The 27,151-nt window shown below is 60.7% G+C and overlaps 7 protein-coding genes and 1 non-coding gene across 8 annotated transcripts; 2 read left to right on the plus strand and 6 right to left on the minus strand.

The window, feature by feature from the left end:
* Window positions 1-483: 483 nt before the first annotated feature.
* BXZ73DRAFT_102451 (uncharacterized protein) lies at window positions 484-1,728 on the minus strand (the record flags this gene model as incomplete). The annotated part of the gene is made up of 4 exons (XM_048015237.1): window positions 484-512; window positions 595-933; window positions 992-1,085; window positions 1,138-1,728. The coding sequence occupies 4 exons, from the start codon at window positions 1,726-1,728 to the stop codon at window positions 484-486; spliced, it is 1,053 nt and encodes a 350-aa protein (XP_047876748.1).
* A 1,046-nt stretch (window positions 1,729-2,774) lies between these two features.
* Window positions 2,775-7,173, minus strand: BXZ73DRAFT_102452 (uncharacterized protein; the record flags this gene model as incomplete). The annotated part of the gene is made up of 6 exons (XM_048015238.1): window positions 2,775-2,851; window positions 2,910-4,578; window positions 4,647-5,804; window positions 5,864-6,958; window positions 7,019-7,080; window positions 7,137-7,173. 6 exons carry the CDS (start codon window positions 7,171-7,173, stop codon window positions 2,775-2,777), a joined length of 4,098 nt encoding a protein of 1,365 aa, XP_047876749.1.
* A 1,096-nt stretch (window positions 7,174-8,269) lies between these two features.
* On the plus strand, window positions 8,270-9,894 carry BXZ73DRAFT_48700 (serine-tRNA ligase; the record flags this gene model as incomplete). The annotated part of the gene is made up of 6 exons (XM_048020104.1): window positions 8,270-8,405; window positions 8,471-8,541; window positions 8,594-8,755; window positions 8,807-9,548; window positions 9,601-9,740; window positions 9,793-9,894. The coding sequence occupies 6 exons, from the start codon at window positions 8,270-8,272 to the stop codon at window positions 9,892-9,894; spliced, it is 1,353 nt and encodes a 450-aa protein (XP_047876750.1).
* A 430-nt stretch (window positions 9,895-10,324) lies between these two features.
* BXZ73DRAFT_90642 (alpha/beta-hydrolase) lies at window positions 10,325-12,066 on the plus strand (the record flags this gene model as incomplete). Its single annotated transcript, XM_048025705.1, has 7 exons — window positions 10,325-10,780; window positions 10,859-10,997; window positions 11,055-11,244; window positions 11,307-11,456; window positions 11,525-11,773; window positions 11,839-11,948; window positions 12,008-12,066. The coding sequence occupies 7 exons, from the start codon at window positions 10,325-10,327 to the stop codon at window positions 12,064-12,066; spliced, it is 1,353 nt and encodes a 450-aa protein (XP_047876751.1).
* Window positions 12,067-14,698: 2,632 nt separating this feature from the next.
* BXZ73DRAFT_78404 (uncharacterized protein) lies at window positions 14,699-17,541 on the minus strand (the record flags this gene model as incomplete). The annotated part of the gene is made up of 2 exons (XM_048022875.1): window positions 14,699-16,332; window positions 16,380-17,541. 2 exons carry the CDS (start codon window positions 17,539-17,541, stop codon window positions 14,699-14,701), a joined length of 2,796 nt encoding a protein of 931 aa, XP_047876752.1.
* Window positions 17,542-24,239: 6,698 nt separating this feature from the next.
* On the minus strand, window positions 24,240-25,154 carry BXZ73DRAFT_78405 (uncharacterized protein; the record flags this gene model as incomplete). Its single annotated transcript, XM_048022876.1, has 2 exons — window positions 24,240-24,823; window positions 25,079-25,154. 2 exons carry the CDS (start codon window positions 25,152-25,154, stop codon window positions 24,240-24,242), a joined length of 660 nt encoding a protein of 219 aa, XP_047876753.1.
* Window positions 25,155-25,522: 368 nt separating this feature from the next.
* Window positions 25,523-25,620, minus strand: BXZ73DRAFT_t132. The gene has a single exon. It is a non-coding gene; the product is annotated as a tRNA-Lys (tRNA).
* An 81-nt stretch (window positions 25,621-25,701) lies between these two features.
* Window positions 25,702-26,784, minus strand: BXZ73DRAFT_48644 (Cloroperoxidase; the record flags this gene model as incomplete). The annotated part of the gene is made up of 4 exons (XM_048020095.1): window positions 25,702-25,933; window positions 25,996-26,197; window positions 26,260-26,463; window positions 26,526-26,784. The coding sequence occupies 4 exons, from the start codon at window positions 26,782-26,784 to the stop codon at window positions 25,702-25,704; spliced, it is 897 nt and encodes a 298-aa protein (XP_047876754.1).
* Between the last annotated feature and the right edge of the window lie 367 nt (window positions 26,785-27,151).

The following is a 27,151-nucleotide window of genomic DNA, read 5'->3' on the forward strand; positions in this document are numbered from 1 at the left end:
TCGAGCGCCTGCGGGGTGCCGGCTGAGCTATGGGGGCTACGGAAATGGCACTTGTCTACCCGTGATCGGACTGCTCTGGAGTCTCCAGAGCACTCCCGTGACAGGTCGTTTTTTCCTGATGTAGGTTGAGTGTTTGTGGTTTCTGTGTGAAGAGGGAAGCCTAAGACGTTGAAGCGACTTTCAGAGATCTGGTATAAAAGACGAGCGCTCGAAGGGCAGAACGCGGGCTCTGTGTAGGAGGAGTCTGAATTCGAAGCGAGAATGCGGTGCCATCGCTCGAAAGCGGGTGGTCCACCAGTGCGAACGTCCCAGATCATCACCGACATCCCAAAGCCCCTTGTTATCCGCACCGAGGAAGTGGACGTGGTGACTGCCCAGTTCCCGTTCTGAGAAAGGACTAGATATTCCACAGTGCTAGGATGCCCGTATGGCACCATCTGGTTATATCCTATGAAGAGGAACATGGACATTAGCTACTCCAAATTACCAGTGAACGAGCGAGAGAGGCCGAGCTGGGAATGACATCAACGAACGCACCGTCATGTTCAAACGCAATGCGAAGAAGCCCTCCTTTATAGAGCGGTGCCAGCATACGCTTGAACGATTCTCTCCAACGATCCCCAAGGTTCATAGTTGAATTCTTCACGACGCAGGTGATACCACTTTTGCTAAGAAACGCATGGCCTTGCACGAGCTGCACGAAGCTGGAGAAATTCCCCCGTTGTGCCGAGTTCAAATTGACGCCATACGTGTCGTCTAATAGAGAACTGTCGAGGATGATATCGAAGGAGCGCAGTGATTGTGGGAGGCCGCCGTTAATGAGCTCGTCAATCTTCTCGGGTACTGAGGGGTCGTTGAGGAAGGCGTGCAGGCAAACTTCATCCACCTCTATGCAGAGGTTCACAAGGCCGGTATAGTCCTGGAGGATGAATTCTACGGAAATGAACGAGCTTTGGATTTGCTTCCCATCCAGGAGGATTAATGTACGTACCTGCCGTAGCTAACATGACTGACCCGATAGTCAAATCAGAGACAGCCGAGTTGCTTCGATCCCCGTATATAATGGGTCGCGACGGAGCTTTGGTCTAAGAGAGATGTCACCGCTTTTGCTCATCCGATTTTACACAAGAGCCTCACCTTCATTATGCAACCACCCCGCCGGCCCCATCGTGAGGGCATGAGAGCTCGGTCGCCGGGCGAGGCGGAATTTTTGAATAGGTCGAAGGACTGGCGGCGCAGCTCAAAAGTCTCGAGGGCGGTGAATCCATTGGACCATCTGTGAAAAGGTAGGTAGGCGTCCCAGTCCGTGCATTCGAGGATGAGGCATTTGGCGGCGGTGTACAGGCGAAAACAGGCCATTATCTGGGGTGGGAAGAGCGTCAAGCCTTCTTTCAACACGATTTCCCATTTGCGGAGGTGTTTGGCAAGATACGGCAGGAGGATCGCTGGGGCCGCGTGAGGCGTGCCCTTCCCTTGGTCGCTCGGGTTTTCCAGTCGGATCGCGTGGACCCAGCCGCACAACTCGGGAGAGCGCTCGAAGGCCGCACGGATGGAACAAACCGTGTCGACATCGGAGATGGTGATGTTGCGCCAGAGGAGGAAGCGGCTCCTGGGGAACCATGCGCTGCAGACCCGAGCGCAGGCGGAGAGCGTGACGAGGTCTTGCTCGGAGCGGAGAGCTTCAAGGACCCTTTCGGAGACTTCGGTTGGTAAGCGCGGCGAACGCATCGAGGAGCGCAGTTGGTTGTAGGGGTGCGCGGGTGAGGAGCAGCTGCAACGGGCAGCTTGCCAGCGGGAATGGGCAGAAAGGCGCCGCGGCATTGGACGGACTGAACCTTACAGTGACAGATCCCGCGAAAGATGAGGATTGACGCACGCGCAGGACGCGTGTTTTGAGCACAACAGTCTACAAGCTTCTCTCATTCCAACCATCCTACAAGGGAGCCAGCAGGAACGCGACCGCGGTTAGCAACGGAGTCCGTAAAGCACAAGTTGACTTCGAGTACGATACCTTTGGACGAGCCGGGTCGACTATGTGAGCGCTCTGAGCTTTCTCGGAGACAGCAAGTGTAATCCTGAGATTGAAAGACGAGAGCGTTGCACGCTAGCACGAGGACATACCTTTGTTCGATGCGGAGAAGCGTACGCGCCAGCGCGCTTAAATGTTAGAGTGCAGGCTGCCGGGTTTTGCCGTGTGGTGTTGACTGATCATATGAAGTAAACGTTGTTAGAGATCCATCTAGTCGAGGTGTGCTCGACGCGCGCGGTTGAAGGCGTTTGTGGTGCACCAAAATGAGCTTCCCTCCGCTCATCGACGTGCGCGCCCCGATACGCAGCGAACTTGGGAGCGGGCGAGAGTATTCCGCACCGGAGACGAGCACTGCAGTTCTTCGTGACACATCCAACACGACTCCGTTGAACCAATCTAGTGCGCAGCGCGTCGAGCGCGCCGGCCATCCAGCGTATGCATTACTCCGTGCCAGGCCGTGGGGAGGTTCGTACTAGAACAGTGGTACAGTATAAGATACATATCGTGTCGTGTAGCGAGCGGGCAGTGTGCGGCGATGTGAAGGCCAGAAGCGGACTAAAGAGGAAGGTAGAGTGCGACGGGACTTGAGCGACCAACGACAGCGATGAGAAGGCGAGAGAGGGCGTGACGACGGCGGAACACGAGAGCACAAACAAGGCGCAGGTCGACTAGGAGCAACAGTACTAGTAGTGGGCACGGACGGGCGATCAACAGCGAAGTACGCAGGCAACGGTGAGAAGCTGTCCTAATTGAGAGTCCCACGGCACTTGGCAGACCCGCAGAGACAAGGAATCTTGTCCTGCTCGATGGGGAAGTGGTAGTCTGCAAACGAATGAGTGAGTCACTGGAGTTCCGTCGATACAGGAGACAATCGGCTCACCATAAGTGATCTCGTCACCGAGTTCGATGTCTTGCTTGGCGTAAATGACGATCTTCTTCTCCCCGCTGATCGTAATAATCTTCGCCGTGCAGTTCGGGTCGCACGAGTGGTTGATGAGCCGCCCCAGGTTACCCGTCTTCGTGGCATCCACGACGAGCTCTTCGTCGATACGGAAGAGGTAACTGCTGCCGATCCCCTGCCGCTCGTACGCCTTCTCGCGCTTGTCTGCGACCTGCGCCCGGATGACCTCGCCCACGTACTCGATCACCAGGTCCCCACGGTTGATCTTCTCCATCGCGTACAGGCCCCAGTCGTGGATCGGCGAGCGCGCGAAGCGCAGCTGCTTCTTGCGCGCCTGGAGCTGGTTGTACTTGACCGCATCGGGAGCAGTGGCCTCGCCCTTCGAGAGCGCCATCGCGCGTTGAAGGAGGTTCATCTCCTCGAGGCCCTGCGCACGCCGGCGCGCGTTCGCCCGGTTCGCGCGCGATGAGCCCACCGTCTGCTTCGGCGGCAGTGACGAGTGCTCGGTCTCGGCAGCAGTCGAGGTGGTCATCCCACGTAGCGCGTACTGCGCGACGTATGCCGCCTTCTCCGCGTGCGAGATCTTGTAGTACCCCTCCGAGCGCGCGGAGCCCGTGACGTGTTTCCGTGCGACGACACCGGTCTCCGCGTCGGGTTCTGGCTCGGGTTCTGGAGTATCTGCAGACTTGCCGAAGAGCATGCGCTCGAGCGCGAGCTTGGCGAAGTACATGTCCTCCTCATCCTCGCAAATGCCAGCCGTGATCGGATCGATCTTCTGCGCATCCGTGAATGTCGCGAACGGTAGGACGGGGGAGCGTGCGGGGGATGGGCTGTAGTCGAACGTGACTTGGGCGACCGACGGGGGCTTGAGCGGCTCGGGGATGACTTCATGGACGACCTCCGCCTCGAACGCGGGCTCGCGTACCTTCTTCGACTTCTTCTTCCGCACGACCTGCGTGACCCCATCCTCCGTGACCACCCCACCCTTCGACTTCTTCTTCGTCGGCATCGGGACCTCGATGTCGCTCGCCTCCGACATCACGCGTTTGCGATGCGGAACGGGGACGGTGGGCACGACGGCGGGCTCCTCGTCTTCCGACTCGATGAGCCTCTCCTCGACAACGACCTTCTTCGGGGCCTTCTTGGGCTTCTTCTTCGGGCGCACTACGACGTCCTCCTCGTCCTCCTGCTTCGTGACGACGACCGCAGGAATCTCGACCACCTCTTCGCGCGGCCGCTTCTTAGGGCGAAACGAAAGCCCGCGCAATCCCGCGCGGTCCAGGTACTTGGGGTCGACCCCTTCGTGGGGTTCGATCGCTGGTACCTCAGGCGGAGGAGCGACACCCTTCTTCGCGCGTTCGTCGAGAACGACTTGGCGAATGCGCGACGCCACGATGCGTTCGGTAATATCCTTCTCGAGGAAGCCGCGGAGCTCTTTGAAGATCATTTTCTCTGCCTCCTCCAGCAGCTCGGCGTTTGTGAACGACGTTTTGTAGGCGAGTGGGATGTGTGTCGGAGGCGTGCGGACGGTGACGGTGACGCGGTGGTGGGCAAGCGTCCGGCCGGTAGCAGAAAGAAACATCGCAGCACGACGGGCGATGTCTGCCGACGTAAATGTAGCATACCAGCTGTGGCGGTCGCGAAGAATCTGGCCATAAGGGGACAAAAACCCTTATCAGCACGCTCCGATGGCAAAAAACAACAGTAGCGACGCACCTGGTCAACTGGGAAGCCCATCAAATACACCCTCACATCTGTCTCGTCCACTCCACCCACTTGTCCGTCGATGGCGATGTGCTCAAATCCGTTCTTCGCGAGCGCCGCCTTGACCGCTTCGTAGTCGCCCTTCTTCGCCGTCACAGCGGCCGCACGCCCCCATTGACCGGGGCGCCGTCCGACTGGTGACGGAGAGCGGGACTGAGGCATTTGTACTGGCGCGGGTGCAGGCGCAGGCGTGCCTACGAAACCAGCAGGAAGGACGGGCATACCAGAGCTTCCGTTGGGAAACAGGCGAACTGGGGGGCGCATGGTCGGGACCGCGCGCATGTGCGCCATTCCACGCCCCCGCGCGCCGCCACGTCCACGCATCCCGCGGTTGGAGGGGCCATGGCGTGGACCGGTGGGGATATTGTTGGGGAGGGGGCTGTTCTTGTCCGGGACGGCCGGGTTGGGTGAATGCGACACAGACATCGGTGTCAGCTGCGGGCGCATGGGGAGACTCGGTGGGAGTGGCCGCGGCGGATGAGGCTGGGCATCGTGTGATGGATGGTGGGGAGTGTGAGCCTGCTGGTGCTGGTGCTGGTGATGTGAGTGCGGGTGTTGGTGCTGCTGCTGTTGCTGATGTTGGCGGAAGAGGTGCGGATTTTTGTGCGGGCCGCCGTCTCGCAGCGTGGTGCGCCACGGGTTGTTAGCCATGCTGCTGCTCTGTTGCACGGGCGTCTGACTGGCACTCGAGGCGGGGGTGTGTCGGAGGTGCGCAGAGCTCGCTTTCTCCTTCTCCTCTTTCTCTCGTTTCCGCTTCTCTCGCTCCTGTCGCCGCCGGTCGTCGAGCTCCGCCATAACCGCCTTCAGCAGCTTTCCTTCGCCATCCAGAACGGCCCTGAGGACCTCGCCCTCGCTGACACCGGGGACCGTGAGTGCTAGCTTCTTGCCATGCTCCTTTGCCACGCACGCCTTCGCCTCTTCATGTGACGAATACCTGATGAGGACGATGCCCAGGGCTCCTCCGCTGGACTTGTCGATCTGGGGCTCGAACGAGAGGATGTTCCCGTGGGCGCCAAAGTGTCGTCGAAGGTGTGTATTCGGCATCAGGGGCGAGATTCCCAGCACAAGGACAGCCATCGCGGGCGGGGGCCCGACCGAGTTCGCATCGAACTTTGGGCTGGAGTGAGCGCCGAATCTCAAACGCAATCCGTACCGCAGACAACACTCACCTCGTACCGCGTCCGGACGAGCTCCGTCCTCGGAGGACGTAACGATGGCAACCTCTTCAGCTTTGCCTCCTTGCGTGGGTCTCGCACGACCGCCTCGTGCTCCCCATCAATAATCTCTCCGTTGTACCGAAGGATGATCTCCTTCCCCTTTCCCTTGCCCTTCACCCGCGCCTCCTCGCCCTGGTCCAGCCCCTTCTCGCGTAGCTTCTCCGCAAGCGCCCGGTACTGGCCATCTCGATCCTTGTCGATCCCATAGTCGAACAGCACCTTCCAGTTCTTTCCAGGCGCAAACTCTTCGGGAGCAGGAGGCCAGGGTGGCGGTGGCGGGAGAGAATATAACACGGGGGAGGGTGGCCGTGGTGGGGGTGGGCATGGTGGTGATGGGGGTCGGCTTGGCACACTCTCTGGGCGGGGAGCAGTGACGGTTTGCGCCGCGTAGTTGAAGACTGGTTGCGCAGAATATACACCAGTTAAGGGATCTCTGCGGGGGCCTGTTGGAGGCAACCTGACGGCCGAAGTGGACGGAATGGGAGGCGGGGCATCGGGAGGAGGTGGAGGGGGAGAAGATGGTGGTGGAGGGGCGAAAGAGGGAGCAGGCGGGTATGGCGGCGGAGTAGCCGTATGGAAAGGCAAAAGCGACGGAGCAAACGATGATGGAAAATGTTGAGGTGGAGGTAGCGGGGGGGCAGCACCTGATGGTGGCGGTGGCGGGGGAGGTTCGTCTGGTGGGGGTGGAGGGGCGGACGATGGTGGAGGCGGAGGTGGGGGTTCATTGGATGGAGGGGGCGGGGGCGGAGGTTCATCGGAGGGAGGTGGTGGTGGGGGAGGTTCAGATGTTGGAGGCGGCGGAGGCGGCGGGGGTTCTGAGGGTGGCGGCGGGGGCGCCGAGGACGATGGTGGAAGCGCAAACGCCCGTAATCGTGGCGACGAAGGGGCATGTAACGTCTCGCCGTTCACCGTGCGGGATGAAGACGACGACAAACTAGGTTTGAGCTTGAACGAGATCGCGGCGTGCTTCGCGTTGAGAACTGTCGGCTCTGTCGGTGTTGTCGCGGTTCTGCTGGGGCCTGCGCCGTTCGTTTGCCCCTGCTGGTGCTGTACAAGCCGGCATTCAGTGTTGTCCTTCCACCTAGAGCAACGGACATGAACACCTACATTGCTCGATGGACCAGACTGTGACCATGGAACATCGACTTGCTTGCCCTTGAGTGACGGCCCTGCCGGCGGCGACGGCGCATGACCGTTGGGCCCGCCAGCATGGCCATTGACGTACGGCCTCCCGCCCCTCCCGCGTATTCCACCATGTCCATTGAGGAGAGAGCGAGGGCCAGTGGGGGGAGTCGCTCCTATGCGAGACGCGGCGGGCGCGGTAGGGGTGGATGAGGAGGCAGCCTGAGCAGCGGAGCCGTGTATCGAGTTCAGCAGTGCTCGCGGGGCGCGCGGCGGAGCCTTCCCCGACATCGCAGAGCACAGCGAGGTGCGAGGGCGGGTGGAGGAAGGCGAGTAAGGGTGGGGAGAAAGGGAGGGCGTGGCAGAGGTGGTGGTCGTGGGTCAAGCGGCATCGCCCTCTCAGACTTCGCGCCGATGTTCGACATCTTCGGCGAAGTTCTGCGCTCGCTTTGTTCCTCGCCCTCTCACTTGGCCGGTGCATGCACTAATTCACTCATTCATGTGGGATACGCACAGCAGTTGTGGTCGACATTTTTTCTCCCCACTAACAGTCGCTCACTCCGCGCCGGCCACTCCTCTCAACCTCCATCGCTCTCCCACCCAATACCGCCTCGTCCGCAAATTTGCCTAACGCCGTCACCTGAATCCGCATGGTCCAACTAACGCCTATGATCGCACCCTCCTATCCTGATACATCTTCACCCGCCCAACTAATACGCATGAGATGTGGGTAACGTCAATGCTTGCCTTGGACGCCCCGCCGTGGGGCAGACGACGAGCAGGGAGAGGGGCCAATTGAAGACATCCCACATTCGTGGTCACTAGGGTCGCAAGATCATCTGCCAGCAACCAAGCACAAGACTTTCCGGGGTCGCTCTGGGGAACAAGCTTGGCGGGGGCAGGGGAACAGAGGACGTCGAGGATAGCGACGCGGACTGAGTACGTGGCGACGGAGCAGCGGGAGACCGGCTTCGGACTCTGAATTGAATATAACTCCGCCGCTGACTCCACCCTGAGATTAGATTAGATTTTATTGGATCGATGACTCCGGAGGAATCGATTCAAGCGGAACAACGAGACAGAATCCGCTTCTTCACAGCTCATCGCCTCGCTGCTTGCCCGCATAACTCTGCTCGTGCTCTGACTCCACCTCCCGCTCTCGATCCCATCCTTGCTCCAGCCTAGAATTGGACGCGCGCATACAACGTCGCTTCTATCCGGCCACTCTCTACCAACATGACTTTGGACGTGCTGCACTTCATCGACAACAAGGGCGGAAACGCCGCAGAAATCCGCGAGTCACAGAAGAAGCGCGGCCTTTCGGTTGAGCTCGTGGACGAGATCATCCAGATGTACGCGGACTGGGTCAAACGTAAGGCCGAGCATGCTATTCGTCACGAGACCACACCTCAAGGCTCCCCCCCTTGCGATACACAGTCGACTTCGACGCCAACAATCTTGCGAAGCAGTCGAATACAGTACAGAAAGAGGTCACTGCGAAGAAAAAGGTGTGTGCTGTCTAGGACTGGTAGTAGAATCGTCGCATTGACGCGTCGACAGGCCAAAGAAAATGCGGACGAGTTAGTCGCGAAGAAGAAGGATCTTGACGCTCAGGTCGCGGCTAAGCGTGCTGAGGCGAAAGAGTTGGAAGCGACCATGAGGCAGAGGGCTTCCACGGTGGGGAACATCGTTGGAAAGGACGTGCCGGTCAGCTTGACGGAGGTGCGTCCCGTTACACTCTTGTATGCGGATCCCCTGCTCATCGACGAGTAGGACGACAACGCAACACTTCGGAAATGGCATCCAGAGCAGAAGGAAGTCGAAAAGCGGACAGACATTATGCCCCACCACGAAGTGCTCCTCCGTTTGGACGCGATGGACCTCGAGCGAGGATCCAAGATCACTGGCCACCGCGGTTACTTCCTCACCAACGACGGCGTCGACCTCAACCAGGCGCTCATCTCGTATGGCCTTGACTTCCTACGCAAACGTGGGTACAAGAAGATCCAGCCGCCGTTCATGATGAACAAGGACGTGATGGCCAAGACCGCGCAGCTGGACCAATTCGACGAAGAACTGTACAAGGTCATCGCAGCGGACGACGAGAAGTATCTGATCGCGACCTCGGAGCAACCGATCTCCGCCTACCATTCGGACGAATGGTTCGAGTCGCCGGAAACGCAACTTCCTATTCAGTATGTGGGCTACTCGACGTGCTTCCGCAAGGAGGCGGGCTCCGCCGGACGCGACATGTGGGGCATCTTCCGCGTGCACCAGTTCGAGAAGGTCGAGCAGTTCTGCATCACCGAGCCCGAGAAGAGCTGGGAGATGTTCGAGACGATGATCGCCAACTCGGAAGCGTTCTACCAGAGCCTCGGGATCCCCTACCGGGTCGTCGCTATCGTCTCCGGCGCGCTCAACCTGGCGGCGTCCCAAAAGTTCGACCTCGAGGCGTGGTTCCCGTTCCAGGGTGCATACAAGGAACTTGTGTCGTGTTCGAACTGCACGGATTACCGTATGTGTTCTCCATGGTCGCTTTAGTGCACTGTGTTGACGATGATGTACAGAGAGCCGAAGGCTTGAGGTCCGTTGTGGGTTGAAGACCAAGGATCAGGCTCGCAAACTCTACGTCCATATGCTGAACGGCACGCTCTGTGCAACTGAGCGTGCACTGTGCTGCCTGGTTGAGAACTATCAAACACCAGAGGTGCGTGTACTCACTTGAATGACCTGACGTGAGGATGCCGACAATCTGGCAGGGCCTCCGAATCCCTGAAGTGCTTCAACCTTACATGCAAGGCCGAGACTTCTTGCCGTGGGTCAAGGAGCTGCCCAAGAACCTGCAGCGCAAGCAGGCATAGAGCTTCTACGGGGTTAATCCGGAACGACGCGAGAAGTATTTGTAGATGTTGTACCATCCTGGTATCCTGTTGGATACCCCGTCCTGTATCTCGCGCGTGTGTTGCGAATGTATACTTGTTGAGAAAGCAGCACTGGTTGCTCAGTGAAAAAGTTATGCCTCGTGAATCGTGGGGGGGCCCTGGTTTGGTACTCTCCATCGCGCGTGATCCGCCCATTTAGCGATCAGCCACCATGTCTAAAGACTCAGACCACCCCCCCGGACGACCGGCAAGAACTACCCGGAACGCGCCCTTGGGCATGTTTATTTGCCGGCAGGGAGGAACGGGCCCCGGGGATGCGGCGAATGGAACGGCGTCCTGGGATTGAGGTCGCAGTACAACTCAACGAGAGCGCACCGCAGCCCCCCCACTGATCCCCGCACCCACCACCATGGCTCCCATCGACCCCAACTCAACGACCTTCACGCCGCCCGACCTGTACGAGCTTCCCTCCAGCCGCCCGCAGCCGCTCCTTCCTCTCAGACCACCACCACTATGCATATACCCACCCGTCTTGCCGTCGCCCCCGCGCAAATCGCTTCTAGACGCGACCTTCGCGCTCTCAACGCACCTGGTGCCCGCCGCATGGCCACGAACGACGCCTGAAGTCCCGCTCCTGGAGCTGCCCACATGGACCCCGGACAAGGACGCTTTCCGTGCCGCGGTCCGCAAGACAACGACGACGCTCATGCAGACGACGGAGGAGCATTGGAAGGGAGAGCTGGACGCGCTCCCGAGGAACGAGCGGCCAATGTGGAGCTGCGTGAACAGGTACGTGAGGAAGGGGCTGAAGGAGGCGAACGGGGTCACGCTCTTCTGTGCGCACGCGAATGGGTTTTCGAAGGAGGTGCGTGCTCGCGGGGCGTCCCTCCTTTTCTGCAGTATCGACTGCGTGAACTCTAGAAGATGCTGACACATGTAGTAGTTATGGGAGCCCGCCCTGCTCCACCTTGTCTCTCGGTATTCGTCTATCGCCAAGTATGCGGTAGACGAGATATGGTCCTTCGAAGCGGCGAATCATGGAGACTCGTGCCTCATCAACGAGCCCGCACTGGGCGGTATATGTGAGTGCTCGCTTTCCTGGAGCGCACGCGTCTAATTTTCAACGGTGCTTGAACCAGTCAATTGGAAAGACAACAGTCGAGACATTCTCCACTTCCTCAAGTACTACCTCCCTGCCGTTCCCGACGCGGGAACCCTTCCCACCCACCTGTTGAGACTGGATGCAACGGTGGCCCATGCCCGCAGGGAGCACGGGATCTTGGAACGCCGTTTGGTGTTCATGGGTCACTCGTTTGGTGGATGCTCCGTGTACGGGTTTTCCTCGAACCATTTCACCACCCGTATTCTCACTCAGTCCTTCACTCGCAAAGCGTCCGTGCAGCGTTGGCAGAACCGGCTTTGTTCAAGACACTCCTCCTAGTAGACCCGATCCTCTCGAGCATGGGACCGAGGATGTCCAGCGAGGGGATTGCTGATCTAGTCCTTGGAGCTGTGGCGCGACGGGACGGATGGTCATCACGGTGCGTGAGCAACGTTCCTTCGGGTCTCCGTCCCGCCCGTACTCGGTGTTGATACATTCTGCATACAGCGAAGAAGCGCACAGGCAGTTCGCTGCTGTGCCCTTCTTCCAGGCTTGGGACCCCGCTGCGCTCGACGTGTATGTCGAGTGTGCGCTGTACGACGCCCCCGATGGACAAGTTCGTCTGAAGATGCCAGGAGGGTTGGAGGCGGCGAACTTCGCGGAGCGATTTACCGCATGCGAGACGTTTGAACTTCTCCCGCAGTTAGACCCGCGGATTGAAACCCGCTTCGTCATCGCTGGGAAACTAGAACCACAGTAAGTCGCAGCTCGTCTTCCTTGCGCGAATGGAGGGGAAGAGAGATAACGGTGTGTGGTGACAGGGCTGCCGAACAGCGTCGACGCGCCGTGTGGCGACGGACGGAGAACACGTCGCACATCAGGATCCTGTCGTCGGGGCACCTTATCCCGCAGGAGAAACCGGGCGAGCTGGGTGCGTGTAACTGCTCATGAATGCGCCGTTTTGCGTGCTAACTGCTTGTTCGTGGTCAGCCGCAGAGCTTCATGGCCTTCTTATGAGACGAGACGGGAGCCAGAAAGCCCGGCTGTGATGCCCTTGGTACTAGTATCATCTAGACTAGAGTTATTTGGCTGAAATGGAACAAGACTTAACGAGGACATATGTATGGTGGAGTGCTGCATGACCGAAGCCTCGGGTCATTGGAGCGGGCACTCTCCCAATGGCATCATCAGACCCCTCAACCGCCGCTATACCGTAGCAAGTTCTAGGAAGGAACGCTGGGAGAAGACGCTGACTTTGCTTCCAACGTTGGCCAGTGTCCACCTAAAGCGAGGAGTCTCTCGCCGCGTCAAGTGCGGTATCCCGCCGCTTCGGATCCTAGTCAGTACCCCCCCCCCCCCCCCCCAGCGGCTCAAACACTTGTGAGAACACTTCTGACCATCATGCCTGGTCAATCGAGGTGCGGATTGCATGGAATCGATCGCCTCGAGCCTCCTACAATCATGCGTACCTATTAGCTACGCCTAGCACAGACACGGCACCTAGGTTTACGTCCGCGCGCCTCTTCTCATCGCTTGCATCCAATACCCCGCGGTACATACTTACCAACCATCCATTTCTGGCACCCACGCATCCGCCGCTGACCCGTTCAAGTGCAAGATGTCCGACTCGCCGACGCTAGACCCTTTCCTTCGTTTAGCCTTCCTAGCTGCCACCTTCGGCCGCTCCTTCTACTCGAGGCACCGCCGGATTGGCCGAAGCCAGGACTCCCGTCTCCCCAATACTCGATCTATCGTTCGTTTTGTCGACGCATCTGGTTCCAGCAGCGTATCCTCGTACCACTCCAGACTTACCCGCGGCCGCCGTTCCGAACGTTTCCAAGCGAGGAGCGGATAAAGAGCGGGTTCGTGAGGCCGCTGAGGCCGGGAGCACCGAGGCCAAACGGAAACAGTGGTATGGGGAGCTCGACGGCCTCGCGCGAAGTCGCAAGCCTCTATGGAACTGCGTCAATCGGTATGTACGCAAGAACCTCCAAGGTCTAGTAGAGGCTCAGGGTCACTTGACTCTGCAGACCGGGTATGCCGCGGGGAGCTCGAATCGTACAACGGACGGAATGCGAGGAATGCGATTGACTGAGTGTAGACGAGGCAACCGGAAAGTGACCGATATCGTGGTTCAGAAAACCATTAAACAGACATACGAGCATCAGGACTATTTGCAGGCGTATTCCGCCGGGCTACGTGTTCGGTGGTGTGCGACGGCGGGCGGCGTGCCTGCACGCCTTCATGGACTGCAGAACATAATAGCGACAATGTCCGGACGTGCATCGCCATGTTGAACTTAGATTTGAAGAGCTCCTCGCACGGAGTCGCCGTGTTATGGCGTGAAGAGACATGAATCGGAAAGAGAGGTCTGAGAGGGCACACAGTTACAATACACAGGGCTCAGATGGGAGTGCTCAACTGAGTATAGGGTATGTAACGTATCTCGAGCACTCTCTTTCAGACGTCCCATGTCACGACCCTCCACCACTCGGGCTTGCAACCCATCAGTTCCGCGACGCACTCCACCTCCACCTCCAACGGTAGATCCGACATAGCCCTGGCCGTGTAGTGGAAAAGAGATACGACGAACGATGGGGTCATGTTGGTGCGGTTCTTGGCCACCATCAAGCAAATCTCCTTCTTCCTGCCATTCGTGCCGACGAGCTGCTGGACCCATTCGGGAAACTTGAGTGCGAAGCTAGTCGGCCTGAACCCAATGACTTTGGGGTGAGTCTGCCCCAACCTCTTCTGAACTTCGGCAACGTCGAATTTGAAGCCGTACGCCCATAGCTCGCGCTTAGGCGAGATTGGCGGACGGCCGGGAGCGCAGAAGTCACCGAGAGGGGGCGTAGCGGCAGGAGCTACTTCCGGTCGAGCGTCGACGGTCGGCTGATCGGAGGTTGTCTCATTGCCTGGGGGCTTAAGGCTCGTCAGCGATAAATCCCGAAGCACAATACGACAAGCTCACCTACATGTTGAAGAAGCTGCGTGGGTGTTGTGGAGTGTACGTAAGCTGTGTGTGACGGTCGCATGTGGAGGGAAGGACGAAACCGAGAAAAGGAGCTCGCTCTCATAAGACAATGCGGAGGCGGGGCCTAAGTACCACAGTACACAGGAGCGATAAGGCCCTAGAATATGGACACTGTCATGGGCGCGGCGAGAACGAGTAATGCAGAATGTAGAGTAATACGATAAAGTCATATCGAATGCTGAATGGAATGAACGGCGCATGCACGTGAATGCGGTAAGCCAAGCCCATGACATGTCTACCGAGAGGCTGACATTACGTGGTTTATATTATGGCGGAGTGTTTCTAATCATGCATAACCCCGAAAGCTGGTTTCAAGCCCCGGAGCGGTTTGGTGAGTGTTCGAGTCCAATGTGCAAAGGAAGCGTGCTGATTGATGATGTGAACGGGCGATAGCTAAGGATATATCCGATACACGAGTTCATATGCAAAAAGCACACGAAGACTCAGAATGCGCAGTTGTGAAAGGACATGTATGCGGTAGTGTACAGTGATGTGTCGTCATATGGAAAGGAGTCCCCTGGCACGGCCTGTCCGACGCGAACATGTCCAAGGGAAAAGGGATAACTTAAGCTGCAAGTGGTAACTCGGATCGGGGGCAAAGGTTGCAACAGACAACAACAGCGCGCCGACTAGACCGCTCCGCCAGGTCAAGGCCGCACGCCCGCGACGAACACCATCGCCACGACGAACGCGACGAAAACCAGAACCCCGCTGCACGCCGCCGCGATTCGGCAGCGGCGCACCCACGGGTCCCTGTGCGCCCTCCGCGCGCGCGGCACGCACTTCTGCAGCCGCACCGACGACTCGTCGCTCTTCACCGCCGCGGGCGGCACCAGCGACTCGAGCGACGGCGCGAAGAGCGGGTAGAGTGACTTGCCGTTCACCGAATGTCCCGCGGTGTGCTCGTGGGTCCCCGCCGTCGCCGTCTTCTTCGTGGGTTCGGGTTCTGGCCTGGACTCGTGTGTGGACGCGGGAGGCGCGGCAGACGGCACGAGCAGCGTCGCCTTGGAGTCCTTGCTCGCGCGGAGCGTCGTGTGCCCCGCCTCCGTCCCGACCACCGTCCGGCTCTGCGCGTCCGCGTCCGCGTCGGCCTCCTCCATCACGTCCCGGGTCTTCGCCGTGTCCACGCTCCCGCGCCAGCGGCCCTTCCTCGCAATCGCGGGCAGCTTGAACTTGTGCCCGTGCCAGAGCGGGAGCAGCGGCGCGCCCTCCTCCCTCGATTTCGACCTCGCGTGCTTCCTCGTCCCGAACGCGGGCGCCCCGGACACGGAGGAGGAGACGAGCCACCCGCCGACGAGCCAGCACCAGGGCATGACGAACCCGAGCCAGAACAGCACGCACGCGTACGACGGCCCCGCGCACCCGCGCCCGTCCTCCACCGCGCCTCCCTTCGCGCCGGGCACGCGCCGCCGCGGGATCTCGATGCTGAAGCGCTTCCCCGCGCCGAGCGCGACGACCTCGAGCCACCGCTGCTCGACGAACGACTCCCCGTCCGGCACCGCCAGCGACGGCGGGCGCACGCGCGCGAGGAGGAACGAGTCGCGCGGCGCGGACAGGCGCGAGTGCGTGCTCGGCGGCGTCGGGTTCCCCGGCCGGCGGCTGGGCACGTCGCTCGTCGGGCGCCCGACGCTGTCCAGCGAGCGCGCGGAGAGGGAGAGGTGCGCGTCCGGGTCGGGCGAATAGTGCTCGAGCCCCGCCGGGCGCGTTGGCATCGCCGTCTCTCCCGTCTCCTCCGTCTCCCGCGTCGCCCTGGTCTCCCTGGTGTCCCCCGTGCCGTCGCTCGCGCGGATCGCGCTCGGGTCGACGTACATCGCCGCGAGCTCGCGCCCCAACGAGAAGCGGTGTGTGCCCACGTCGCTCGTCGGCGTGCTGGGTGACGCGGGCGAGGGCGCGGTGATGAAGCTGCTCGTGCGCGCGCTCGGCCCGCCCGAGTCTTCGTAGATGACCGAGACCATGTTCACGTTCGCGGTGCGCGGCGAGCCGACGACCGTCGGCAGCGTTGGGATCGGCAGGCGCGACTTGCGCGGCACGGGCTGCGGCGCGAGCGCGATGGTGTGTGGGGCGGAGCCGACGGGAGACCCGGAGCGGCTCGTGTTGGCCACGACGGCGGTCTGGAAGTTAGGGCGGAGGTCGAGCGGGGGGATCACTGGCGGGACTGCGGACACCGTCGAGCGGTGGGTGCTGGTCGAGGTCTGGGAGATAGAACGCTTGAGCGGGCGGTGGAGAAAGGCGTTGAGTGCGGCGGACGACGCCGTCGCTGGCAGCCAGCCACGGGAAGGTCCTAGTCAGCCGCAGGCCCACAGTGCGCGAAAGGAGAATGAGACTCACTCGCCCGGTCAAAGGTGCGTGTCGAGTCTGGGGTCCGCGGCACGCTGTCCGTCGACAGCTTGCGGTGGTACGGGAACGGCACCTGCTGCTCGTGGATCGGCGAGAGCGGCTTCGGCAGGCTGTGCGCGAGCGTCCCCGTCCCCGTCCCACTTCCACTTCCACTGCTCCCATTCCAATTCCCGATCCCGCCCCCAGTCCCATTCCCGCCCCCGCTGCCTCCACCATGCGAGAACAGCCCGCCTCCCAAGACGTGCGGATACCCTCCAAGCTGACTCGTGTACCGCACCGACGCCTCGCGGTCGCTCTCGTCCGACTCCTCCGACGTGTTGTAGCTCGAGTCCACCCCGCGCTGCACCGAACGCACGCTCCTGCGCCCAATCGACGGTGGTCGAGCGGGCGGATCGTCCGCGCGGACCACGACAGGCACCTCGCCGACCGGGGGCGGCTGGGCCAGCGTCGGGGAGGACGCGCTTCTGCTGATCCCGAGGGGGTGCCCCGCTGAGGGACCCGCAGACGACGACGCTGTGGGGACGTTGTTCAGCGACCGCGCGGGGCTGTTCTGGCCGCTCTGCCGGCGCTGCCCCACCCACGGCGGGGTCTGCCACTGGGGGCTGTCGCCCCAGCCCTGCCCCTCGGCCTGTGTCTGCGTCTGCACACGGGAGAGAGTCGGCGTGGACTGGTGGAAGTAGCCCTGCACGATCGTCGCGCCCGTGTGGCTCGACGACGCCGTCGTCGGGGTCGGGGTCGGCACCGGGGTCTTCCACTGCACATGCGACGGCCCGGGGAGCGTGGCCGTCGAGCCGGACTGGAAGTGCGAGCGCGAGGAGGAGGACGGCTTGCGCGTGAGGAGCGGGGTGCTCGGGCCGTCGGCGGCGGCGGGGGCAGCGGGGTCGAGCACGAGCCGGAGCGAGTTGTCGCGCTCGCGGTTGCGGAACGGGTATGTGGCGTAGGGGGGAGGGGAGTAGGAGATGGGAGTCAAGGGGAGCTGACCGGGGAAGTGCGGGCCCTCGCCGTCCGAGTCGTTGAGGACAACCTCCTGGACGGGGGTCCCGGCGAGTGGGTCGAGTTCGCGGGACCGGTCTGAGCTGGAGGCGGAGGCGGGAGCGGATGTGGAGGAGGTCGAGCCGCGACGGACGAAGATGCGCGAGAACGCGTCGAACATGACCGATGCCTAGCGTGGAATGGGGTAGGGATAGAGCTCTAGATTGCCACGCGGCGAGGTGGGCGTGGGCGTGAGTGGGAGGAACGAGGGCGCCAGAGAAGGCAAGCCGAGCACGGTACAGAGACGAAGTGTAGGGGTCGGAGGAGGTCCCCAGGCCTCGCGGGCTTGAGCAGTTATAGGCCTCGCGGGAGGCACTGCAGCGCGAAGAGCGGGAAAGTGGGCCGAACGAGAACGCGAACCTCGCCGCATGTGTGCTGCATTCGTGAAATGAAAGCCATGCGTCGAGACTGCCGCTGTGCCGCCTTGCGTAGAGCCGGGGTTTTGGTCATCGCTAGAGAACGGTTGAGGGGTAGTTGGATGGAAATGGTCGTGAAGATGAGACGACAGGGGAGATGGAGGATGCTGAAACATAACTGAAAGAAAGCGGGCGGGTTGGCCGGCTACCTGTCCGGGGATTTTGTTTAATACATTGACGTCATCGTGCTATGAGGTCGGTAATGAAATCCATCTTGATGCTGGTGAAGCGGCCAAAGGGCGAGCATGCCAGACTAATAGGCATGGTAAGGAAGGCGTCGAGCTTTGCGTTCTGTCTTCGGGCGGCCGCCCCTGAGCGCGAAGAGGCCTTGGCGACTCCGGCAGGCTTCTGAGAGGAATAAGCGACAGTGGGAGGATGCGCGGGAACGGTGGACTCGACACAGTGCGTGTGAACGGAAGTCTACGGCGTCCGGCTCTGGACGCTCTATGGTGGACGCGCCAGCTAGTGCGCGGGCGAAATGTATTTCGTGGTAGTAGTACAGTGGGAAGGACACCAAATGGGACAAGAGCGGATCGCGTGCTCTGCGGCAGCGCGCGCGCGGCGCGTGTTAGCGCGCGTGGCTGAGATCCCCGCGCGCGGCGTGCGCGGGCTCCGCTGAGCTCGCGGTGCTCTGAGGCACAACCTGAGCTTGGCTCTGTGAGAGAGGAGGGTGAGCTACGAGTCCCATTACGGGGCAGGAGCGGCGCGACGCGTCGGGCGAGGCTGACGACTCCCAAAGAAGACAGGAGCAGAGGGACAACGGACCTGCATCATCGCGCGCTGGACGTCGTCCCACACGTGTGGCAGCACGACAAGGTGGGGCTGGAGGACGTCTGCGTGCTTGCGCAGGTAGAGCTGGAAAGAGGATTGAGAGTGCCAGCGCCCCTTGACCATGCAATCGGCGAGAGAGAAACCGTTGAGGGCGTAGCAGAGGAGGGAGCCAATGCGCAGGCTGTGGCCGGAAGGGGTGCCGAAGTTGAACTCCGCGGCGAGAGCACGGATTCGCACCGTGAAGGCCCGGAGCGTGAGCGGGCGACGGGAGCTGCGGATGGTGTGTGAGAAGAGTGCTTCACCCTTTCCGGGCTTGTTGAAGGCGATGTGTTCACGGAGGGCGCGGACCGGATCGTGCATGGGTTGGGAGGCAAAATAAACATCCTCACCGTCGAAACGATGGGTCTTTGTGTGTGGGAGGTGTATGGTGCATACGATAACGCCACCATCTCGCGTGTTGAAAGAGACGTTAGAGAGCTGCACGTGGTTTTTCGGGTGGAAAGATTTCTGGCTTTGTAGTAGGAACTCGCCGTTACGAGCGGTTGCCCAGAAGATTGTTGAAAGTGCAGCGCGGCAGGCAAGGTCGAGGGACGAGCTGGTGTCGAACAGAGGGAACAAGCGGGCGAGGTGTTCAAGTAAGAAAGGATCACGGCGGGACTTAGACGAGGTGCTTGGGGCAGAGTCTTCTGCGGAGCGGAGGAGCAGCGAGCGGGTCTGAGAGTCAAACGAGAATGGGAGTTGCCAGATCTTGTGCCAAGCTTCGATGCCATGGAACGTGTTGCGGACAGCGGACTTGGAGTACGAGCCAATGAGTGATTGGAGGAAATCGAGGAGGACTGGCTCAGGTATGGGACCGCGCAGATGCTCAGGTACGTCGTGGGTGTCAGCCCAGATGTGGAACAGTAGAAGACCGGAGCCGTAGGTAGTCGCCGTAGAGGTGTCGAATGCGCGCGAAAGCACGTCAACCGCACGAGGTGGGCTTATCACGGGCCCGTCGGTGACCACCAGAGATGACGTGGATGGGGACCAGGCGGTCAGTCGCGAACTGGCAGCGACATGTGGACGGCATGGATGAGGGCGAGGAGACAGGTCGGGGGCGTAGGGCCGAGGGAACACGTGAGGGCGAGGTGGAAGGACACGATTAAAACGCGTTGAGTTCGTCCCAGTAGAAGGCAGGGCTGTTGACGAGGATGTGGGCAGTGCGCTCGGAGCTTGCACGGTCAGCGTCGAGCGCGCGGGCGGGGTCCCGTGGAGGTTTGGGGAGTGCGTGCGCTGGTGCGGCGAGCTCTGAGGGTTGCGGCGGGGCGTTCCAGTCGGCGAAGAAGCTAGAGACCGCGTCGGGGAGTCGGATGGGTGGCAGGAGGAGGCTAGTTGGGCCGTAGATTCCACGAGACGGGTCGTCGGCAGGGTTCGCAGCGCTGGCAACGTAGCGCGCATGGATCGCGACCCGTGCGGCTGCAAGGACAACATTGAGTCGGCGGAAACATGCATTGACCCAGCGGTTCGCTTGGCGTCCTTTGCGCCATCCGCCGATGACGGCTGTGTTGTCACCATGGGCGGCCACGTTGGGTGGGAGGTCGGGGAGCTGTAGAAGTCCAAGAACGAGTAGTTCGAACCCGACGGCTTCGAGCCATTGGATGTCACGGCCGTCTTGCTTCCAGTCGGGAAGGACTCTCCATGCACGCCAACGGCCTTGGATGACGATCCCGATTCCGACACCGGAGGATGCATCGGAGTATGCGAGGAGGTCAAAGACCTCGACCGGGACAGGGATTGGACGCTCGATGTTGCCGTATAGAAGTCGAGCATGCCACCATCGGAGGTCGTCGAGCGCGAATCTGGGGAGATGCCGTGCGACGTGAGGACGGTCAGATCCGTTGGAAATTGCGACCTCCAGTCCCGTAAGGTAAGCGCGTCCATCAGGAATTGTGGAGCATGCAAAATTGAGCTTGCCATAGAGGCTCTGGATGGCGTCGAGGTTGTGAGCCGGCGCAGGGGAGGCCAGGAAAAGGTCCAGCACGGTGAGATATTTGTCCCGCTTTGAAGGCTGGAGAGCGACAGTGCCACGAGCGAAATCGTAGGACAGGCCGGTATAGTCCGGTGTGGACGACCAAAGCTGGTCTTTCTCCGGCGCCCAGACATAACCGAGTGGAAGCGACACGCGATCAATGTCTGCGAAGGAGTAGGCATAGGACGCATCAGCGTCAGGGCGAAGGGAAGATGTGGAATGATCCCGGAGTGGGCAGCAGAAGTCCTCGATGAATTCCTCGATGCGACCATCAGGGAGCGCATCCCCTGACCACCAGAGACGTCCCCCTCGCGTCCGACGGGCGCCTCGACTCCGGATGCGGTCACGCGCAGCGGCGCGGCGCATGTTTGCTTCAGCCAGCCAGGACACAAGAACTCGTGCCCAGAAGTGGTCATCGACCCAATGAAGGACAGGGCCAAGGCCGTGGGCGCGAAAAATCTCGCAGGCAATGTCGGCAACAAAACCATAAACCCCCCGGAAGAGCATAACCCGAACGCTGCGCAGGTGTCCACCTCAAAGGAGTTGTCACCTGTGCGGACAACAGTGCCTGCGAGCTGCGAGTGGTGTAAAGGGATAGTTCGATATGCATCGCGGACGTCACGGACAGCGGCTTGTGACCCCGGGGGAAGCATGGCATACACGAGCGCGACAGCGAAGAACGTACCCCAGGTGCAAGGATATGAGCTGGCGTCCATGGCCGAGTTGATCGAGGAGACACCGTTGCGGGGCTCGTGTGGGAAGGAGAAATTCTGGATGAGGCGGAACGAGTTTGACTTGTGCGGTTTAGGGATGATGGACAGAGGGGACGTTTGAAAGGGGCCGAGAACGGATTGGATTTCGTCAGAGGTGTATGGTCCAAGGTAACGGCCGAGCCTGCGCTCTTTGCACACGATTTCCTCCAGGTGGTTGGCGTGGTCGATGACTGAGGGGCGATTAGGTGGTGTGAACTGCATGGAGATTGTTGGAATGCCGACGATAAACCCCTGCCGAATTGAGAGAGGCAGCGTGGGGTAGCGGTCGAGGAGTCCGAAGGTACGGAGTTCCCGCTCCCACTCGTCTGCATTGAGTGGGCTACTGTTGTGTTGGCGCACGTGACAGATGGCAAGACTGAGCGGAGTGAGCGGTTGACCCGCAACCACTGCAGACGTGGGGTCGGCACTTGGAAGGGTCTTTGTTCGGGCATCCTTTCGGCAGGTTGTAGCGGAGGCAGATCTGACCACCGCTGGAGGTGGAGAAACCGCGGCCATCCGCCCCACGCTTGACGAACGTGGGTGTGCCGGGGGCGTGGTGCAGCTCGGTTGCGGCGCAGGTAGAAGCGTTGTGGTGGTGTCGACCGAGACACACGGCGCACGCGCTGGTCGAGGACGCGTGGCCGGGGACAAAAACCGAGGTGCCGGCGGAAGATGATGCCTCGGCCCCTCGTGTGGAGCGAGTTTTGGGACCGTGTGACTGCCCTGGGGTGGGGGAGCTGTAGCGCGAGCGCGACTGCAGCGCATGAAGGGCGTTGGGCACGCGGAGGCGGCGAGTGAAGTACGCGCGGAGGCCAAAGGCATAGGCATGTGTTTGGGTGACACGAAGGGCGTTGGGGTGACGCGGAGGAAAAAACGCGCGCGCCGATGGGCAGGCCATTTGAGAGCGCGCGCGGGAGAGAGGGCACCATAGGTTGGACAAACAGCGATGTGGTGCATGTTTTTAAAAGGAAGACAGAGAGTGAGCGAAAGCACAGGCAAACTGAGAAAACAAAGACACGCACAGTAGAAGAGCTTCGCACGGACTCTAGCTCTTGGAGATGTGCGGCCCGCATGGATGCCATCTGCTGGATGGACAGCTCGCGGTGAATGGTCTCGATGCGGCGATCGTCGAGGACACCGAAGTCTGGGAGTGGCTCCTTCCGGACCAGCCGTTGATGGATATTGATGCGAACCCGTTCGACGTACGACGCCAAGGCTTTCCAGCCCAAAGCAGGGTCGTGCTTGCGCAGGCTGTGCTGCTCGACGAACCCAAAAAGCTTCCGGCACATGCGTACGAACTGATCAGAGTAGACGCGCTTGCCATCGGCGACTGCAGCCTCATACTGTGCGCAGAGGGTGTGCTTGGCCTCGACGAACTGTTCAAAGGTGATGTCGGCGTCGCGAACTTCGTTGGTGCTGCGCTTCGCCCCAGTCGGGGCTCGGGACCAGTTGACGGTGTTGGTTGTGGTGTCGAGGGTTCCTTCGAGGCTGAACGTTGACTGGCCGATCGCTTGAGCGAAGCGTTGGCCTCCCTGGTCCCTCATCCCATCTGCCGAGAAATACCACATGAAGACGTAGTCGCCTTTCGCGAGTTGTGCAATGGCGAACGAGGAAGGGTTGTCGAGGGTGTCGATCACGGGCAACGTGCTGTCGAACGTCGAGCCCATGGCATTGGTCGTCGGCCCTGTGCGTGTCCGGGTACGCCCGCGGGATCGGGAGCGAGCGGGAGGGCCTTCAGGGGGTGGGGAGGGTCCACGGGAGGGGGGCTGCAAGGTGTCGAGATCCTCGAGGAGAGCGAGACGTGCCTGATAGTCGTCCCACGCAGCCTGGCGTGCCGGCTTGCCCAAAGTCCAAACGGTGCGGAGCATGGCCGCAGCGCCAGCATGGTCCGCGCAGGTCCTGTGGTCGATGAGATCTTGGCGTTCAACTTGATGTTGGTCCGCGGCGTAGTCAGGGGCAACCTCGTTGCCTGGATCAGGGGGAGGCGGACCCAAGATCCCGAGGATCGCGTTCTGCTGATCGTCCGAGAGGGGCATGATCAAAGGGTCGAAAGAACTTGCCGAGCTGACGGAGGAAAGGCGATGGAGGAGAGAGGGAGGAAGGAGGCGGACGATGCGGCGGGAGGAGCGTCGTGGTTGGAGGCAAGCCGTGGGCGTCTGCTCTCCGCCGCTCCTCCCGCCGTAGACTAGCACCTGTCTCAGTCGCTCGTTCCTCGCTTCCGCGCCAGGGCAGTCAACACCGGCGCGTCCGACGACCTTCTCTGGCGGCAAGGAATCCGAGGCCCGAGGTCGCGTGAGCGCTGGCCCCTCCCAAAGTAGATGACTGGGGGGAGGAGGGTACGACGTCCCAGGAGCGCGCCATGTGCAAAGCACAACCCATCCCGCTATTGATAGTATCGAGAACTGTAATAAATGTGGTTGGAGGTCTATCTGATACAAGGACCTAAGCCACGCACCTCACAATTCGGAGCAGAGCCGGTTCGACTCCAATGCGTGCGGGGAGAACATCCAATATGTGCAACAATGGCGTCAAGGTCAATCATGGACGATTTCAGGTGCGGAGAGCGATGATGTGAGCAGAACAAGCGGTTGAGGAGATGCGAGAGGGAAAGCAAGCAAACAGAGCGCATATAGCGAGGATCGGACGGATGGATCGGAGAGGATGATGATGCAAGAAAGCAGCTCGTTGTGGAATGGGGGATAAGCAAGGGATCGTACAAACATCGACAGCAACAGCGACCGGAATACATTATGTGCGATAGATTATGGGTGGGCGCGAGTCCGCCGAGGGACGGTGCTGCAGCGACGCATCGCCCAGTAAGTCGACGTCGGCGATAGGGGGGCAAGTATCCAAAAGTGCGTCCGCCTGTGCCTCATGATGACTCCGAAGTCGAGCTGACGATGGGTTTGCTGGTGGAGGTGGAGGCGAGCGATAGCCCAGGGACCTCGTCGGTGTCGGCGGCGATGGGGACAGAGGGAGCATCTGATGAGGCTTCATTGGTTGCCGTCTGCGATACGGCCTCCTCCAGACTCTTCACCTCAACGTCGACCTCGCCCTCCGCGTCCTGGTCTTCGCCCTCGGCGGCCTTGAGCGTCGGGGACTCTGGCAGGGGCACCGCGGCCGCCGCTTGCGTCTCGGTCTCGGTCTCCGCAACGATAACCGCATCTTCGCCCTCCTGGGCCGTCGCTGCGGTAGCAGAGGGGGCCTCCGAGTCTGACGGCAGCGGCGGACCGTCCTCGAGCTCGACCTCGCGCACGCCCTCGGTGACCTCCTTGACCTCCTCGGTGTCGGTGCGTGCGGCGGGGGAGCTCCCGCGCTCCTGGTCGCGGCCGCTCTCCTCGTCCGTCGCCGCCTCCGAGTCCGCGCGGGCCTTCTTCACAGGCGTCGCCTCGCGGTCCTCGTGCTCGGACGTGCTCAGGCGGCGCTTCTTGCCGATCTGGGGAGCGGTGGACGTGGCTGGGGGCGCATGTGGCGAGGGCGACAGATGGCACAGGCGAGCGTCCCGCGAAGGTGAGGGAGATCGGCAGCGCGCGGGACGGCCACGAGCGGGCGGCGAGTGGGATGCGCGAGTGTGCCGGGGACGAGCGTGGGCGATTGGATAAGGCGGAGGTGGAGGGGGCGGGCGGGCGGGCACGCGGGTGGGGGGCGAGGGAGACACGGGGAGGGCGCGTGTGAGGCGCGTGGGGTCGGAGAAGGCATACAGGTACGTACCGTCTTCGCTCCAGGGGCGATCGGGGCGGGGAAAGAAGGAGGAGGAGATGCGCCGGATGAGCTTGTACATGGACATGGCGGTGGGCGGGATGGACAACGAGCGCAGACGCGGGATCGCTGAGGAAGCCCCCCGCGCGACGCGACGTGGCCTCGTCTTTCTCACACCCCAACTTTGCCCTTGTTTGCCCCCCTCCGTATCACGGTCACGTGTGCGACGCGTCGAGCAGCTCTGAGTCTGTTTATTCGGTCGGCAATCTAGTCAGAGTCCGTCCATCTGTGTGATACTCTATGAGCGGACGATGGAAATCGTTTCTGTCCGTATGTACAGGGATATTCGGACGAAATATCCCTGTGGGCATCGCCTTGAGATCTTTCGGGCACGTGATTAATGCCTCCAAAAACTTCTGCCCTCGAAAACTGAAACAGCTCAAAAACATTGCCTGTAGCCCACCGCGAGGGTCGAACTCGCAGCCTTCAGATGCACTCCGCCGTGTCAAACGATCGTAAGAGTCTGACGCTCTATCCGATTGAGCTAGGCGGGCGATACGAATACATATCAAGTGGACGTTACGAACAATAGCTTCAGATAACCAACCGCCATACTGACGACCTGAGTACTCGGCCTATTTTTTCTGCACCGCGTCATATCGCTCCCGACCCGCCACGTTGATCGACCCATCCACTTCTTCCTTAACGCCGAGCTCGACCGGCAGCACGGTGTTGTTGAACTCGAGTATCGTGAGCCCCATCCTGTGACGGATGCGGGGCTCCCAACCGTCAGGGATGCGCTCCTCCGTGAGTATCGTCCGGATGTCATCGATCTGACCTCCGAAGATGGTGAGGAGTGTGGACGAGCTGAAAAAGACACTCCAGTCAGCGGCGAGCGCATGCCCCGAATCAGCGAAACCACCACCAACTTGGACGAGCCAAACATCTTGTGAATGAAGGCCTGGCTGTACTTTGGATTGGCCCTTTTTGCTTCGACGCGGCGCTCGCCTAGCAGACGAGAAAGGTCCTTCTTCGTGAGATTGCCATTCGGGCCCGTGCCGCGTGTCAGCAAGCGCTCAACAAGCTCATGCGCAATTTTCCCTTGGTCAGGTTCTTCGTGCACATCGAGCCCTGGACAGTCCATAAGTACTCTGAGCGGCACGCGTGAGCAACGAGGCGGCGAGAGCACTCACGGCAGAGTGATGCGTCATGCTCGATGCAATTGTGCGCGTCGAGATCAGCAAGGTCGAAAAAGTCCGTGTTGTAATCGCGGCTGAGCATGTTGGCAGCGTAGCTTGGGACAAACTTGCAGAACGTGGGCGAGAAGTTGTACGACTGGCGAACGACGGTGTTCAGGTCTTTGAAGCTGATATCGCGCCCATTGTGGGGCAGGATGCCTGGTAAAACGAGCGGAACACGTGAGTGCGCAGGTAGTATTGCGAGCCAAGCGGCGGCGTACCGTGGTTGGCAAGGGCGTTGAGCGCAGGGCACGAGCAGCGACTATCGCCTGCCTGAGGCGGCACATACTCCGGCCACTTGCCTCCGTATCCAGGGCATCCCTTTGGTATCACGGCTCCTTTCTTTCTATCAGGCGTGAGCAGGTTGAAGAGGAAGAGCGCGAAGTCGACAAAAAACAGTCCGACGGTTTTGAAGACACCTGCTACGCCTGAGGCGAGGCCGGAGGAGAGTCGCTTGAGAACAACAAGAGTTTGTCCCATGATAATGGGTGGGAGAGGATGGGTGGTGGTGTGTCTGTTGGCCGGAGTATATGAGGCCAATGGCGACGTCAACTGAAGCATGGAAGAGAAGAAACCTTAGCGCATATCTAGCATGTTCGTGCCCGAAAACAAGCAGCCCGTCTACCACGGCTGTAGATACGGTGGCCCGAGCATGGGTCCGGTGCTGGCATTGGCAGCACTTCGCCGTGACTTGTTTGTCAGAATGGCGTTAATGCGAGCGTCTTGTAATGAGCGGAAGTACTCGCGCGCCTGGGTGGGAATCTCGTCGGAGTGCACACGTAGTGCACAATATCAACTCGGACTATGTATGTCCCGACAAGAGACCACGTCGACCCAAGGCTGCAAG

Source organism: Epithele typhae (assembly GCF_022376455.1).
Source record: "Epithele typhae strain CBS 203.58 chromosome Unknown BXZ73scaffold_32, whole genome shotgun sequence".
NCBI classification, from domain to species: domain Eukaryota; kingdom Fungi; phylum Basidiomycota; class Agaricomycetes; order Polyporales; family Epitheliaceae; genus Epithele; species Epithele typhae.